Raw genomic sequence first — 14,825 nt, 5'->3', positions numbered from 1 at the left:
ACTTATTACTTCTAGAACCCATTTTATCTTTCATTGTTATCTGACTTCCTCAAAACCCCCTAACTGAATTTCATTGTATCACCTTGTAACAGTTTTCCAAAATCCTCTTTCTAATAAAATTAACTCCTTTAATTTACTATCTTCTTTTCTTCTCTTATTAGTCTAAATCCATAGTTCTTTACAACTCCTTCTTATTCTAATCCTAAGCCTAATTGATATTTTCAAGTGACTTCTAATTATCTTATATTACAATATTTAGCTAGATAGTCTTTAAATTTCTTCCACTCTTCTTGGTGTTCCTCTTCTTTCTGATTGTGGATTCTTCCAGTCAGGTCGGCCAGCTCCAAAAAGTCCAACATCTTCATCTGCCATTCTTCTACAGTTGGTATTTCTTGAGATTTCCAGTTTTTAGCTAATAGCAGTCTTGCCACTGTAGTGGCATACAAAAATAATCTAACATCTTTTTTTGGGCAATTCCAGCCCTATTATTCCAAGTAAAAAGGCTTCTGGTTTCTTAACAAATGTATTTTTCAACATTTTTTTCAACTCATTATAAATCATTCTCCAGAAGTCCTTAACCTTGGGACACGTCCACCACATGTGATAAAAGGTGCCTTCTTTTTCTTTGCACTTCCAACATAAATCATCATTTGTGTGGTAAATCTTTGCTAATTTTACTGGGGTTAAGCACCATCTTTACATCATTTTCATAATGTTTTCTTTTAATACCGTACATGCAGCAAACTTAACCCCTTTCTCCCACAACCTTTCCCAGTCTTCCAACATTATATTGTGTCCAACATCTCTTGCCCAGATTATATTGTGTCCAACATCTCTTGCCCAGATTATATTGTGTCCAACATCTCTTGCCCAGATTATATTGTGTCCAACATCTCTTGCCCAGGGGTTTCCTGACTTGGTGAATGACTTGACAGTGGTCTGTGGAAGCCCCACTCTGGTCCCAGGTGTCAAGGATGGAGAAGAACAGCTGAGCTGTTGTCCTCTGTCCTCACCCACCCCAAATGCACACAGGAAACCTCATCTGTTTCTAAGCTCAGGGCCAAACCAGGCAGGATGTGGGAGATCTAAGATGCAGCATTTGTGACTTTCTAGTTTAGAGGAAAGGCGAGGAAGACATGACAGGAGTTTTTAAGATGATGCCTCACATAGAGAAAGTGGATAGAGATAAGCTTTTACTCCCTTTCTCATAACGCTAAACTTTTGGACATCCAATGAAGCTGAACAGTGGGAGATTCAGAACAGATGAAAGAAAGGACTTATTCACACAACACAGAGTCAAAACTCTGGAACTTGTTCCTGTGGGAGCTGGGGTGCAAATCCTCCCCCTGCCCCATTCCCATACACCTGAGCCAGTGCACTGCTGGAGATGGTTTTGCTGGTCCTGGCCTGGTTAGGACGGCTCTCTGTCTTGCCTGCTGAGTCCCCATCGCCCAGCATGACCCGGGCAGTGCCTTTGGCAAAGACCCTTGGCTGAGAAAGCAGGCCTAAGGTTTGAGCATGGGTAACAATGCAGGTGGTGCTGTCGTCTAAACCACTGAGCCTAGGGCCTGCCAATCAGAAGGACGGTGGTTCGAATCCCCGCGATGGGGTGAGCTCCCATTGCTTGGTTCCAGCTCCTGCCCACCTAGCAGTTCGAAAGTACATCAAAGTGCAAGTAGATAAATAGGTACCGCTCTAGCGGGAAGGTAAACAGCGTTTCCGTGCGCTGCTCTGGTTCGCCAGAAGCGGCTTATTCATGCTGGCCACATGACCCGGAAGCTGTCTGCAGACAAATGCCAGCTCCCTCAACCTACAGAGCGAGATGAGTGCCACAACCCCAGAGTCGTCTCTGACTGGACATAACGATCAGGGGTACAATATAAAGCACAATATTAATAACAACTAAAAACAACTTACAACCATCCTTCAAAAGCCGTACAGTGCAGATGCCAGGTGCACCTTTGCAGGGAGGGAGTTTCACAGCTAAGGAGCCACCACAGAGAAGGCCCTCTTGCCTGGGCCACCACCATGCCAAGCCTCCTAGGGCGGAGGAACTACCCAGGGGTCCCCCTGTGCTGATCTCAGAGGTGGCCTCTCAGGTCTTTGGAGCCTGAGACATTTAGGCCTTTAAACACCAGGGCTTTTTCCCAGCTGGAACTCAGTTCCGGCACCTCTCAGGCAGATGCCATTGCCATTCTAAGAGAACAAGGGAGGTGTTCAAGGGAGGTGCACCTCTTTTTCTAGAAAAATAGCACCATTAAACACTAATGTGAGCACCTTAATTGGGTCCGGAAACAGCACAGCTGTTTCAAAATGGATTATATGAGATCTAAGTGGAACCCCAGCCAGCCAGTTTCCAAGTCGTCTTCAAGGACAGCCCCACACAGAGCTGAAGAAAGGCACTCCCAGCCACCGCTGCCAGTCTTGAAAAGACAATGGCACAGTAGTTTGGAAATAGGATGGGGGTGGAGATATCCTTTTCTCCTTTGCTTTGTGCAAGTCTTGAGCTTCCTTGCTGAACAGCCCCAGAAGCTGTTGCAGGAGGAGAGGCCATGAAACAGGCAGCTGTCAGGCTGGTTAGGAAAGCAGCTCAGAGGAGGCAGGAAATCCAGAATTTCGTCAGCCGCTCTGCTGGGAGGTGGTGATATTCTTAGTGCTTCTGTTTTGCTCCCCCAACCCAAGAACAATGCTTGGCGGATGCTGCAGCGGATGCAGCAGTATTAAGACTTCTGGGCTTCCTGCTTTGCGTCTTCAGGCAAATACAAAGCAAGATTTGTGGACACCTGTTAGGCTACGGCAGCCAAAACAAGAGATTATGTTCAGAGGTGGCGTAAGATGAAATCCCAGAGAGCAAGGGGAAAGAAGATGGGGTTCAGGGTGGCATTCAGCACAGGAATCAGATTCAGCACTGCAGAGCTTTGTCTTTCCCTGTTAAGTATCTAGTCCTTATGACTTCAAATTTAAGTGTGATGCCTGTGAAAATTTCAGAAGCTGGACGGCTAATGTGTGGTCAGCTGGAGGGCTTCAGGGCTCTACAAAACCCTTTGTGTCACTTAGCAATGTACAGGTTCAGTCCAAAATGCATAGCATAGCATAGCATAGCATAGCTTGGACTACTGCAATGCGCTCTACGTGGGGCTACCTTTGAAGGTGACCTGCAAACTGCAATTAATCCAGAATGCGGCAGCTAGACTGGTGACTGGGAGTGGCTGCCAGGACCATATAACACCGGTCCTGAGAGATCTGCATTGGCTCCCAGTATGTTTCTGGGCACAATTCAAAGTGTTGGTGCTGACCTTTAAAGCCCTAAACGGCCTCGGCCCAGTATACCTGAAGGAGCATCTCCACCCCCATCATTCAGCCCGAACGCTGAGGTCCAGCGCCGAGGGCCTTCTGGTGGTTCCCTCATTGCGAGAAGTGAGGTTACAGGGAACCAGGCAGAGGGCCTTCTCGGTAGTGGCGCCCGCCCTGTGGAACGCTTTCCCTTCAGATGTGAAGGAAATAAGCAGCTATCTTCTCTTTAAAAGACATCTGAAGGCAGCCCTATTTAGGGAAGTTTTTAATATTTAATGTTGTATTGTTTTTAATACTTGATTGGAAGCCACCCAGAGTGGCTGAGGAGGCTCAGCCAGATGGGCGGGGTATAAATAATAAATAATAATAATAATAATAAGTAGGCAGAATACATTGCGCCAAAGAAAAGGTAATTCATGGAGGAGAGGGCTATTGGTGGATTCTAGCCATAATGGCTCCTGAATGTTTTAATTGTTATATATATATATATATATGTGTGTGTGTGTGTGTGTGTGTGTGTGTGTATGCTTTGTGTTGTTTTGATTTGTGTAACCCACCTCAAGTGTCTGTCTGTGCAGAAGATGGGATAGAAATAAACATAGTAATTGCAGTAAGGCCTGAAGTGCTGGTCAGTCCATCCCACCTCCTGTTTCTCAGAGTGGCCTTCCAGGAAAACAAGCAGGGCTAACATCCTTCTGCATCTTTTGGGACCCCCCCCCCACTACAATCCATGGATCTGAAACCCATTAGAGGTCTGCAAAATCGCCATTGAATTGAACGAACGATCAGGATGTTCTTTTCATTTATCTCAGAAAGTAAATTGTTGTGTGCTTTAAAGCGGTTCCCTGCCTCCCTTTTCACCACAGGCCTCTGTTCCTGATGAAAGACACTTTTCAAGGATGGACTACATAAGTGAGAACTACCCGGTCCCTTGTGGGCACGACAAGTACATTTCGAAGTAAGTCGGAGGCTGGCTGCGTGTCCCGGGGGGCAGACCTTTGTTCTTTGCAGCTGGCACCAATCCCTGGGGTCTGGTGTGTTGGTGCCTGCGTATAACTGTAAGCTCATGCAAGGAAGGGAGGAGAGACTTGAGTACCGGCAACTTGCATCTTATGCTTATCTGATTTGCGCAATTGGAGTGGCAGGGTGAATAAATGGGAGAGTGCAGGAAACCCACCAATCCTTGCTCTCTATTTATGTTCTCCGCACACCCAAAGAGTCTCCTTCACTTTTTTGGGCTTTGGGAAAGAGGCATGAGGACTCAAGGATACTTTGAGGGCTCTCGCACTGCCTTTCCAAAGCCCAGTAAGCAAGGGGCTGTCTTCTTCACCGGCCTCTGGGACAGTTCTGGAGGCCGGTAAGGAAGGCGTTGCCTCACTTAGTGGGCTCCCTGAAGAAGAAGAAGAGTTTGAATTTGATATCCCGCTTTATCACTACCCGAAGGAGTCTCAAAGCGGTTAACATTCTCCTTTCCCTTCCACTCCCACAACAAACACTCTGTGAGGTGAGTGGGGCTGTGAGACTTCAGAGAAGTGTGACTGCCCCAAGGTCACCCAGCAGCTGCATGTGGAGGAGTGGAGATGCGAACCCGGTTCACCAGATTACGAGATTACCACTCTTAACCACTACACCACACTGGCTCTGGCCCTCCTGCGACCTTCCCACATATTCCATATGTTCAATAAACGTTTTCCAATCTTCTTTAAACATATGTTCTTGTTCTCTTATTCTATATGTTAAGTCTGCAAGTTGTGCGTATTCTATCAACTTAAGTTGCCATTCTTCTTTGGTTGGGACCTCGCTCGTTTTCCATTTGGCAAGGCTAACAAAACATATACCGCAGTTGTTGCATACATAAATAACCTATTCTGACACCTGGGGATTTCATTCTGAATTATCCCCAACAGAAAGGACTCTGAAAGGACTCTCAGAAAGTGCATGCAGTTTTCTGATGGGACAATGAAATGCGTGGCTGGAGAAGCATGTTCTGTGGAACCTTGGCTTTCCTTAGAGGCTTCTCAGGAGAGCTATGAAAGTAGAGCAAGTTTGGGGTCAGGGGTCAGCTCCAATTTCCTTAAATATTTTATTGCAAAAAGCAGCAACTTTTGGACAAAGCCACCACATGTGGCTAAGTGAGCCAGACAACCCCTCCATTTGTTCTTCTAACAGCTCTTGTTCCACATCTTGCAGAAATGAACTGTTGTTGCACTTGAAGACCTACAACCTCTACTATGAAGGCCAGAACTTGCAGCTCCGGCATCGAGAGGTGAGAGAACCTTTCTACACAGAGACAAGTTAGGGGAGAATGTTGTGACCAGGGGTGTGTGACCTGGGCATGATTCAAAAAATGAAACTCTGCACCTAAGTCACCAGAACTCTGTGCCTAAAGGAGCTGGGTCCTGTAAACAGTGTACAGTGGCACCTAGGGTTAGATACGCTTCAGGTTACAGACTCCGCTAACCTAGAAATAGTACCTCGGGTTAAGAACGTTGCTTCAGGGACTTCCGGGTTAGCGCCATCGACTAATGGCGGATTCCCTCCGAGCTCCGGTGGGAATCGGCTCCGCAGGATTTGGGTCTTGCCGCTGCGGCGACGCGGAGACCCTCAGAAATCACAGGCACTGAAGCCTGTGAACCTGGTGACTCGGCGGGCACGGCAGCAGTGGGAGGCCCCATTAGCTAAAGTGGTGCTTCAGGTTAAGAACAGTTTCAGGTTAAGAACGGACCTCCAGAATGAATTAAGTACTTAACCAGAGGTACCACTGTAATGCATGCAAAGAGGCTCATAGGTGCATGCTTTTTGAATTATTGCAGTACTCTTCAGTTTTAATTCCAGTTCTCCTATTTTGGGGTTGTGCAAGGCCCCTAAACTCTGACACCCCAAGACTCTGGCCTCCTTGTTTTCCCAGCTTCCTCCTTTGGCCTCCTTGTTTTCCCAGCTTCCTCCTTTGGCCTCCCTGTTTTCCCAGCTTCTGAGAATTCAGCATTTGCTGCCGATGCCCTTTTAATGATGCATTCAGGAGGGCTGGAAACCTGCTTTTAAAAACTAAAACAATCCTTCCAGAGGAATACAGTATGATTGCATCTTATGCACGTTTAACTCGCACAGTTTCAACCACATGCGGTTGAAGGTGGGCTGGCTTACAGTGCGCAAGTTAAATGCAAGCAAGGCGGAGAGCTCAAAAGCTCTTTTTGCACCAGGTCTGCTGGCGGGAAAAGCAATCAAGTGGTATGTAAATCTTATGAACCAAAATAAATATAGTTGAAACCAGCATCCTTCCTTTGGGTGCTTGCTTTTATTTTCACTTTATAATACACAAAAAGCAATGGCAGCAACAGTCAAGAGAAAGAGAAAAGAGCAAACCAAGAGAGGGGGAAAAATAAAGAAAGGATATGAGGAGAAAGGAGGGAATGGTACTATTCCAAAAGCAGTGTTATAATTCCAGACAATTATCCTTCAAGAGTAAAGGTAAAGGGTAAAGGGCCCCCTGACCATTAGCTCCAGTCATGAACAACTCTGGGGTTGCGGTGCTCATCTTGCTTTACTGGCCGAGGGAGCCGGCGTCCAGCTTCCGGGTCATGTGGCCAGCATGACTAAGCCGCTTCTGGCGAACCACAGCAGCGCACGGAAACGCCGTTTACCTTCCCGCCGGAGTGGTACCTATTTATCTACTTGTACTTTTAACGTGCTTTTGAACTGCTAGGTTGGCAGGAGCAGGGACCGAGCAACGGGAGCTCACCCCGTCGCGGGGATTCGAACCGCCGACCTTCTGATCGGCAAGTCCTAGGCTCTGTGGTTTAACCCACAGCGCCACCCGTGTCCCAACCTTCAAGAGTACATTATCCAATGATGTTTATCCATAGGAGCGCATGAGAAGAGAGTGGCTGCCAGCCATGTTCCTTTAATGTATTCAGTAAATGGATGCCAAACTTTTGAGAAGCTGTTCTTCATTTTCTGATAGTGCAGGGTTTGGGTATATTTTGTTAACGTTTCCATTAGAGTTGTGGTCCAGCTCTGGAGGTAGAACCAGCATCCTTGGGGCTTGGGGAAGTTATCTGCAGCATCCTTGGAGCAGGCCAGTTTCTGGACCATCCCTCAGTCCCTTCTCTCATGTGCCCTCTAGGAAGAAGGGGAGTTCATCGTGGAGGGCTTACTGAACATCTCCTGGGGTCTGCGCAGGCCCATTCGCTTGCAAATGCAGGACGACAACCAGCGCATCCGCCCCCCGCCTTCGTCATCCTCCTGGCATTCCGGCTGCAACCTGGGAGCACACGGGTCAGTACACAATCCAGGGCATGTTTGTGTGTGTGTGAGAAAAATATCTAGGGGTCTTAGCAGACCACAAGCTTAACATGAGTCAAGTGTGATGCGGCAGCTAAAGAAAACTGATGACATTTGAGGCTGCATCAACAGAAGGCGAGTTTCCACATCGAGGGAAGTCACAGTCCTGCTCTCTTCTGCCATGGTCAGAGTCCTTTGTCCAGTTCTGGACACAACAATGTAAGAAGGAGCTAGAACGTGTGCAGAGGAGGGCGACCAAGATGATCGAGGGTCTGGAAACCAAGCCTGATGAGGAACGGTTGAAGGAGCTGGGTATGTTTAACCGGGAGAAGAGGAGAATGAGAGGAGATATGATGGCCATCTTCAAATATCTGAAGGGTTGTCACATAGAAGATGGAGCAAGCTTGTTTTCTGCTGCTCCAGAGGGAAAGACCTGAACCAATGGATTCAAATGACAAAGAAGGAGATTCTGACTAAACAATAGGAAGAACTTTCTGATGGTAACAGGTGTTTGGCACTGGACTCTCAGTCATTAGAGGCGTTTATGCAGAGATGGGTAGCCCTGTGCCAGGAATGCTTTAGCTGCGGTTCCTGCCCTTCAGGGAGTGGGATTAGATGGGTCCCTTCCCACTCCATGATTCTATCACTGTGACCATTTTGTTTTAACTTTTTCTGTGATCAGGGACTTAAGGGAGGGTTTGAACTCGTGTAATATCGGTAAGGAAAGTGGCACCTTGATGTATAGAAACAAGGGTGGGAGTGGATTGGGGCCAGAAACAAACTGAGGAAATCATAACTTTTTTTTTAATTTGGAAGAAATATCATTGATTTTCCTGAACACTGGAGAGGTAGACTTGGGTTTTAGGGGAGAGATTTCTTTTTTAAAAAAAATAATTTTTTATTAACCGGCCAATCACATCAAATCAAACCACATCATATAAATTCCAAATTACAGAGCCGAATTTTAAAATTTTGTTGGGGGGTCCCATATTTCAAGATCCGAAGGGGAGGTTCCGATCCTCTTATTGCTACTGCATTTATGTCCCAATCAGTCCAAACAGATGTTCATAATTCCATCCAGTCTTATCTTGCTATTTCCACATCACATCTTATTCATATATTTTCTCTTTATCCTTCAAGATCTCTTCTGATAGTCTCCTTAAGCCGATAAACACCAATAATACTCCTGTGTGGATTTTTCCGTCTTTCCAGTCCTCAGTTCGAGATGGTTTCCATATATCAACGCCTTCATAAATAACGTCGCTTTTTCCATCATTAATTATAAAGCTGTCGCTCTTGAGTCCTCATCGAGGAGTTTCTCCCATGATATAAAAACAACTCCCTTTCTCTGTTTCTCCTCCCAGACTCCCAAGATGGCGACGGCATTTTTAACTGCGTCATAACAAAGTTCTTATACATTCCACGGTCTTCTTAAAACATGCTTTGGTTCGAAAGTTTATCTCCACACAGTCTTAAATCCACAGCTTAAGTCCTTAAAGCGACATTTCTGACTCATGAGGGGGAGAGGGATTCTTATTTAATCACAAAAGGAAGGAAAGGAAAGGGTTTTTTCCCCCTCCCCCATCAGTCATTTGCCGTACCGTATCTTGACGTGTCTTCTCACAGTTTAATCTTATCTTGTTTTCCAGAGATCTCTTCTGTTGCAGTCTTTTACTCCCCCTCTTTTCTTGAAATATGTGCATTTCCTTCTTCCAAATTGTTTCTTTTGAAGTTCTTGCAGCTAGTGGCGCGAATCAGAGACAGCGTCCAGGAGCGCCGAGATCCCACAGGAGGGCTTTGTGCCTAGTGCCCCCATCCCCTGAAAATTCGGGCACAGCAGGCAAGGCAGTTCCACTCACCATCCTGAGTGGGTTAGGGAGGCTAATTTACTCCCATCATAGCCTCCAAATTACCTCGTGTGGGTCGGAGAGATGTTAATGTCGGCCATCTTCTGATGCGCCCCCTAGTGGCCCCCCTAGGGGAGAGAGTTCAAGTCCTACCCCTGCTGGGCTCACACTGCTCTCTGCCCCTTCTCCTTGGGTAGAAAATAAGATACGGCCAAGTACAAGGCTGGTCTGTCTGCATCTCGGATCCCCATGAACAAACCAACTTGGGAACTGCAGAATATGCAGCCCAGACTATACAAGTGGCACCGTGACCTTGATTATTTCTGCTTGTGGAACACTGTAATCTACATGATCACAAGTTGCAGATAAATAAAGAGTATTTGTATGTAGAAATTATAGTCAGGATGCCAACAGAGACTCTTGGTTGCTGTTTTTGTTTTTAATGCTTTGGGAAATGCTCAGTAATTTCTGCTGTAACCCGAGTCTGTCGCTAACATGGCACAGATCCATTCTACGCATTACACAGAAGGTGGTGGTAGGATTTTGGAGGCTGGAGCTTCAGACTCCAGGGACGGTTGCAGTTTTGAGTTGGAGATTTTGAGATTTCTTGAGTTGGAAGGGACCCCAGATGTCATCTAGTCCAACCCTCCCTGCAGTGCAGGAATCGCAGCTAAAGAATGCATCTTGCAACAACAACAAAACCATCACGCTCACATAACTTGCCACTATGATTTTGTGCAGTGTTTACTGTTCACATGAGCAGACGAACGATAATTGCTTGCATCAGTCTGTGTTTTTAGAACACTTGGGGAAATCTTGCAAGGTATTTTCTAAGTCCCAAATTCTCTTCTTTTGTCTCTTCCCTGCTTAGGTCAGTTATAAAGCCGTCAACCTTACCAGACATTCAGGTCACGGAAGCTGAGCCCTCGTTGGATGGGGACGGAATTGATGGGGGAATTGGTAAGGCAGGGGGAGTGAAGGATTCAGGGGGTCCTTACTGGTGCTAAGGAGTTGGGGGTCTCCATCTTCTGAAAATAATGCAATAATGGAGTATAATCCTTATCTATGACAATAACTCACTGTGAAGTGTAGTAAATCGGTTTCTGAAAGGTGTTTTTCTGGGAGCTTACCCCGTGCTAGGAGTGCCATAATTATGTGTCTAAAAGGAACAGAGCAATCTGTGTCTTGGGTCTAAATATATGTTTCAGAGTTCTCTTGTGATGTGGCTGGTGCTGATCCAGCAAACTCTCTTTATGTTCTTAAAAGGAATGACTTCTCCATACAGTTCAGAGTTAAACTTGCCACTTCCAGATGCAGTCACAAACTCTGGCCTGGGTAGCTCTAAAAGGGGTGTGTGCGTGTGACAGATTTGTGGAGGTCAAGGCTGATCGGCATGTGAGGGACGTGGGTGGCGCTGTGGTCTAAACCACTGAGCCTCTTGGGCTTGCCGATCGGAAGGTCAGCAGTTTGATTCCCTATGATGGAGTGAGCTCCCATTGCTCGGTCCCAGCTCCTGCCAACCTAGCAGTTCAAAAGCACACCAGTGCAAGTAGATAAATAGGTACCGCTCCAGCGGGAAGGTAAACAGTGTTTCCGTGTGCTCTTGCTTCCATCACGATGTCCCGTTGTGCCAGAAGCGGTTTAGTCCTGCTGGCCACATGACCCGGAAAGCTGTCTGTGGACAAACGCCGGCTCCCTCGGCCTGAAAGCGAGATGAGCGCCACACCCCATGGTCGTCTTTGACTGGACTTAACAGTCCAGGGGTCCTTAACTGTTTACTTTTTACCTTCCTCAATGGCCAGCGGCAGAGAGAGTGGCTGCGCTCAAGTCCTGCTTGTGGACTTTGCCAGAGGCATCTGGCTGGCCCCTGTGGAAGGCATGAAGATGCTGGCCTTGAGGGGCAGCCAGGCGCCTCAGAGTTCATGAGACCAGCGTGAAACACACACACGGAGTGGTATGGAAGAATGAGCTTTGTTCCCCTTTTCCTTGGCAACACAGCCCTCCTCTCTTTAGAAAGGGAATAACAGGAGTCATTGTTAAGCAGAGTTGCCATGGAGAAATAAACATTTACAGGAGAAGCGCTCTCTCCCGCTCTCCCCACCACCCATCGCTCTCTGATCCGAGATCGGCCTTCCTGTTTAACAAAACAGAAAACCACCACGTGGGTTTTGGCATTTACGGGCTTTGTGCAATCTGAGCTGTGCCGTTCTCGCCTATCCTCTCTCTTCTTTTCCCTTCCCTTAAAAAACCAAAGCAAGCCAGGCAACCCCTGCTTAGATAGAGCAAAGTCTCAGCATCTGCATTGGTTCCCCCAAGACAAGAAGCAACCAATTTAATTTGGAGGCGCAGGTGCAAGCTTTTGAGTCACACAGGACGCTTCAGTAGTCCGGGTCTTTGGGAAGGAAATGTGGGAGGGGCAATGTTGCTGTAGCCACAGGGCCACTGTTAGACATTTCTGCAGTAAGGATTTTAACCCCACTCGCTGCTTGGAAGACTAGCGGGTTTAAGGTAAAATAGCTGGTGGAAATTGCTGCTCAGAAACTTTTGTGCAAAGCAAAAAACAAAAACCACCCTAGCTGAGGTCTCCCTCTTCTTCCATGCGCAACAGTCAGTGGTTGAATATGTTTTGCTGTGTCTGTTTGGAAGTCCTGGGCCAGTTAGAAGATGCCAGGGTACCCCTCTAGTCTATCTGGCCAGCTGCCCTCCACAAGCTGTTGCCTTCAGCACTAGCGGAGGAATGTGGGGGGGAGTGCAACACCCCCGGCACCATCAGGGAGGGGGTACCATCACGGCCGCCCCCCCGAACACGGGCTACCCCCCGTCACTGTCCCGGGTACTATGCCTCTGTGGGCGATGCGCCACGCCCCCAGGAAGCACGCCACACCCCCACAGGTGGTGTGCCATGCCCCCACGGGCAGCACTCCATGTCCCTGGGGGGCACACCATGCCCTTGGTGCCGGAGTATGCAGCTTCACCACTGGCCTTCAGCACGCCAGAGTTCAAGTGAGCCCCTTAGGCTCCATGTTGCAGGAGAAGATACTTGTGGGTCACACTTAAAAAATAATAATAATGGCCTGCCTCTTTTTGCCTTCCCCATAGCCAAGAGCAGGGCATTGTCAGGATTATCAGTTTCCTCTGCTGCAAAATCCGCACACACCCCGCCAAATTTTCAGGAGCCCATTCAGAGTAAGACCATCATGATTAACTGATGTGCAGCCTAGGTAAAGGGACCCCTGACCAGTCGTGGCTGACTCTGAGGTTGCGGTGCTCATCTCGCTTTATTAACCGAGGGAGCTGGCGTACAGCTTCCGGGTCATGTGGCCAGCATGACTAAGCCGCTTCTGGCGAACCAGAGCAGCGCACGGAAACGCCGTTTACCTTCCCGCCGGAGCGGTATTGATCTACTTGCACTTTGACGTGCTTTCGAACTGCTAGGTTGGCAGGAGCAGGGACCGAGCAACGGGAGCTCACCCCGTTGCAGGGATTCGAACCGCCGACCTTCTGATCGGTGGTTTAACCCACAGTGCCTAATTGGGGGATGAAAGCACCAGTCCATGCTTAATTTTATCAGTCAAAGATCAGCAGGCCATTTATTATTATTTTTAAGTGTGACCTTCTGATGCTCAAGTTTGAGGAAGTTTAAACCTCTGTGCAACAGCTTAGAAGGGATGCCCAGATGAAAGGAGTGTTGCTCAGCCCTCCCAGAGACACAGCTGTGGCAGGAAGTTAGGTGTGGCACCCAAGGGGTTGAGCACATCAGAGGCACACATGGGCGTGCCTGGGAGCTGTAGAGCATTTCTCTGCCTCTTTGTATTTCCTTGCTGGCAATGGAGAGGAGGCTGTCAGCTCTGCGGTCCCGAAGCTGATGGGGAAAGGGACACCCCCCACAAAGAGATCCATCCAGGACTCATAATGTGCCACATGATGGCTGTTCTTTGCCTCCATAGTTGGCACTTGGATGCCTTGAAGGACTGGCAGTAGTAGAAGAAGAAGAGTTTGGATTTGATATCCCGCCTTTCACTCCCTTTAAGGAGTCTCAAAGCGGCTAACAATCTCCTTTCTCTTCCTCCCCCACAACAAACACTCTGTGAGGTGAGTGGGGCTGAGAGACTTCAAAGAAGTGTGACTGGCCCAAGGTCACCCAGCAGCTGCATGTGGAGGAGCGGAGACGCGAACCCGGTTCCCCAGATTACGAGACTACCGCTCTTAACCACTACACCACGCTAGTGCTCTTGACCATTCTCTCTTAACTGAGCAGTGTCCTAAAGTGAGGAGAGGAGGAGCCAGTCTGTTGGTTGCAGGCCACACCCTGCACATGTCGGCATATCTGCTGAGAAGCCCTTGCATGAGGACCGTTAAACTGTGGAACTCACTCCCACAGGAGGCGGTGAGGTCACCCACCTAAATGGCTTTAAAAGAGTATTAGGCAAACTCATGGAGGAGTCGGCAACAGAATACCAGTTGCTGGAAGCCACGGGACAGGAGAGCGCAGCTCTTTGCTCAAATCCTGCTTGCAGGTTTCCCATTGGGGCATCTGGTCAGCCACTGTAAGGACAGGATCCTGGACTTACCGTATTTTTCGCTCCATAAGACGCACCTGACCATAAGACACACCTAGTTTTTAGAGGAGGAAAACAAGAAAAAAAATATATTCTGAACGAAACAGCGGGTGTATGATTTTTGTGGTTCATGCTGTGGCCACAGACATGTGGTCTGATGGTGAATTTGGGGTGACCCAATGCAAAAATCCTGAGGATCCATGTGGATCCGTACTTTGTAACCACATTTTTGCGCCATTGCGGCCCCATGCAAAACAGTGGGTGCGTGATTTTTTTGGGTGCAGGCTGTAGCCATGGACATGCTATGTGATCTGATGGTGAATTTGGGGTGACCCAATGTAAAAATCCTGAGGATCCATGGGCTTTTACCTCCCCCCTCCCAGGCAGCCTACTTTATCGCTAGCATCCCTTATCTCTCTCCCGATCCCACCGATCAGCTGTTTCCTTTCAACACTCCCTTCCCTCTTGTTTGCCTTAGTATAGTGTCTTAGCTGGAGCAGTTTTTTGCTCCTCCTTTTCTTCTAATTTCTCTCCTTAAGACTGACCCAGAAACTCCAGCGGGTGCAGAATGCTGCAGCGAGACTCCTTACGGGGTCTTCGCTGCGAGATCACATTCATCCGGTGCTATATCAACTGCACTGGCTCCCGGTGGAGTACAGGATCAGGTTTAAGGTGCTGGTTTTAACCTTTAAAGCCCTATACGGCCTAGGACCCTCGTACCTACGGGACCGCCTCTCCTGGTATGCCCCACAGAGAAACTTACGGTCTTCAAATAAAAACATCTTGAAGGTCCCAGGCCACAGAGAAGTTAGGCTGGCCTCAACTAGAGCCAGGGCTTTTTCGG

The 14,825-nt window shown here is 48.0% G+C and overlaps 1 protein-coding gene across 1 annotated transcript in view; it reads left to right on the top strand.

Moving 5' to 3' along the window:
* Window positions 1–14,825, top strand: part of RASSF2 (Ras association domain family member 2) — a 44,613-nt gene that overhangs the window by 11,419 nt on the left and 18,369 nt on the right. The window contains exons 2-5 of the mRNA XM_053401350.1: window positions 4,161–4,252; window positions 5,485–5,560; window positions 7,418–7,569; window positions 10,294–10,382. Coding sequence (XP_053257325.1) covers window positions 4,194–4,252; window positions 5,485–5,560; window positions 7,418–7,569; window positions 10,294–10,382 — 376 coding nt within the window. The 5' untranslated portion in view covers window positions 4,161–4,193. The remainder of the gene's footprint in view (window positions 1–4,160; window positions 4,253–5,484; window positions 5,561–7,417; window positions 7,570–10,293; window positions 10,383–14,825) is intronic.

The sequence above is a fragment of the Podarcis raffonei genome, chromosome 8 (genome assembly GCF_027172205.1).
Source record: "Podarcis raffonei isolate rPodRaf1 chromosome 8, rPodRaf1.pri, whole genome shotgun sequence".
Lineage (NCBI taxonomy): Eukaryota > Metazoa > Chordata > Lepidosauria > Squamata > Lacertidae > Podarcis > Podarcis raffonei.
Note: the sequence above shows the minus strand (reverse complement) of the source record. Positions and strands in the feature narration are given on the sequence as shown.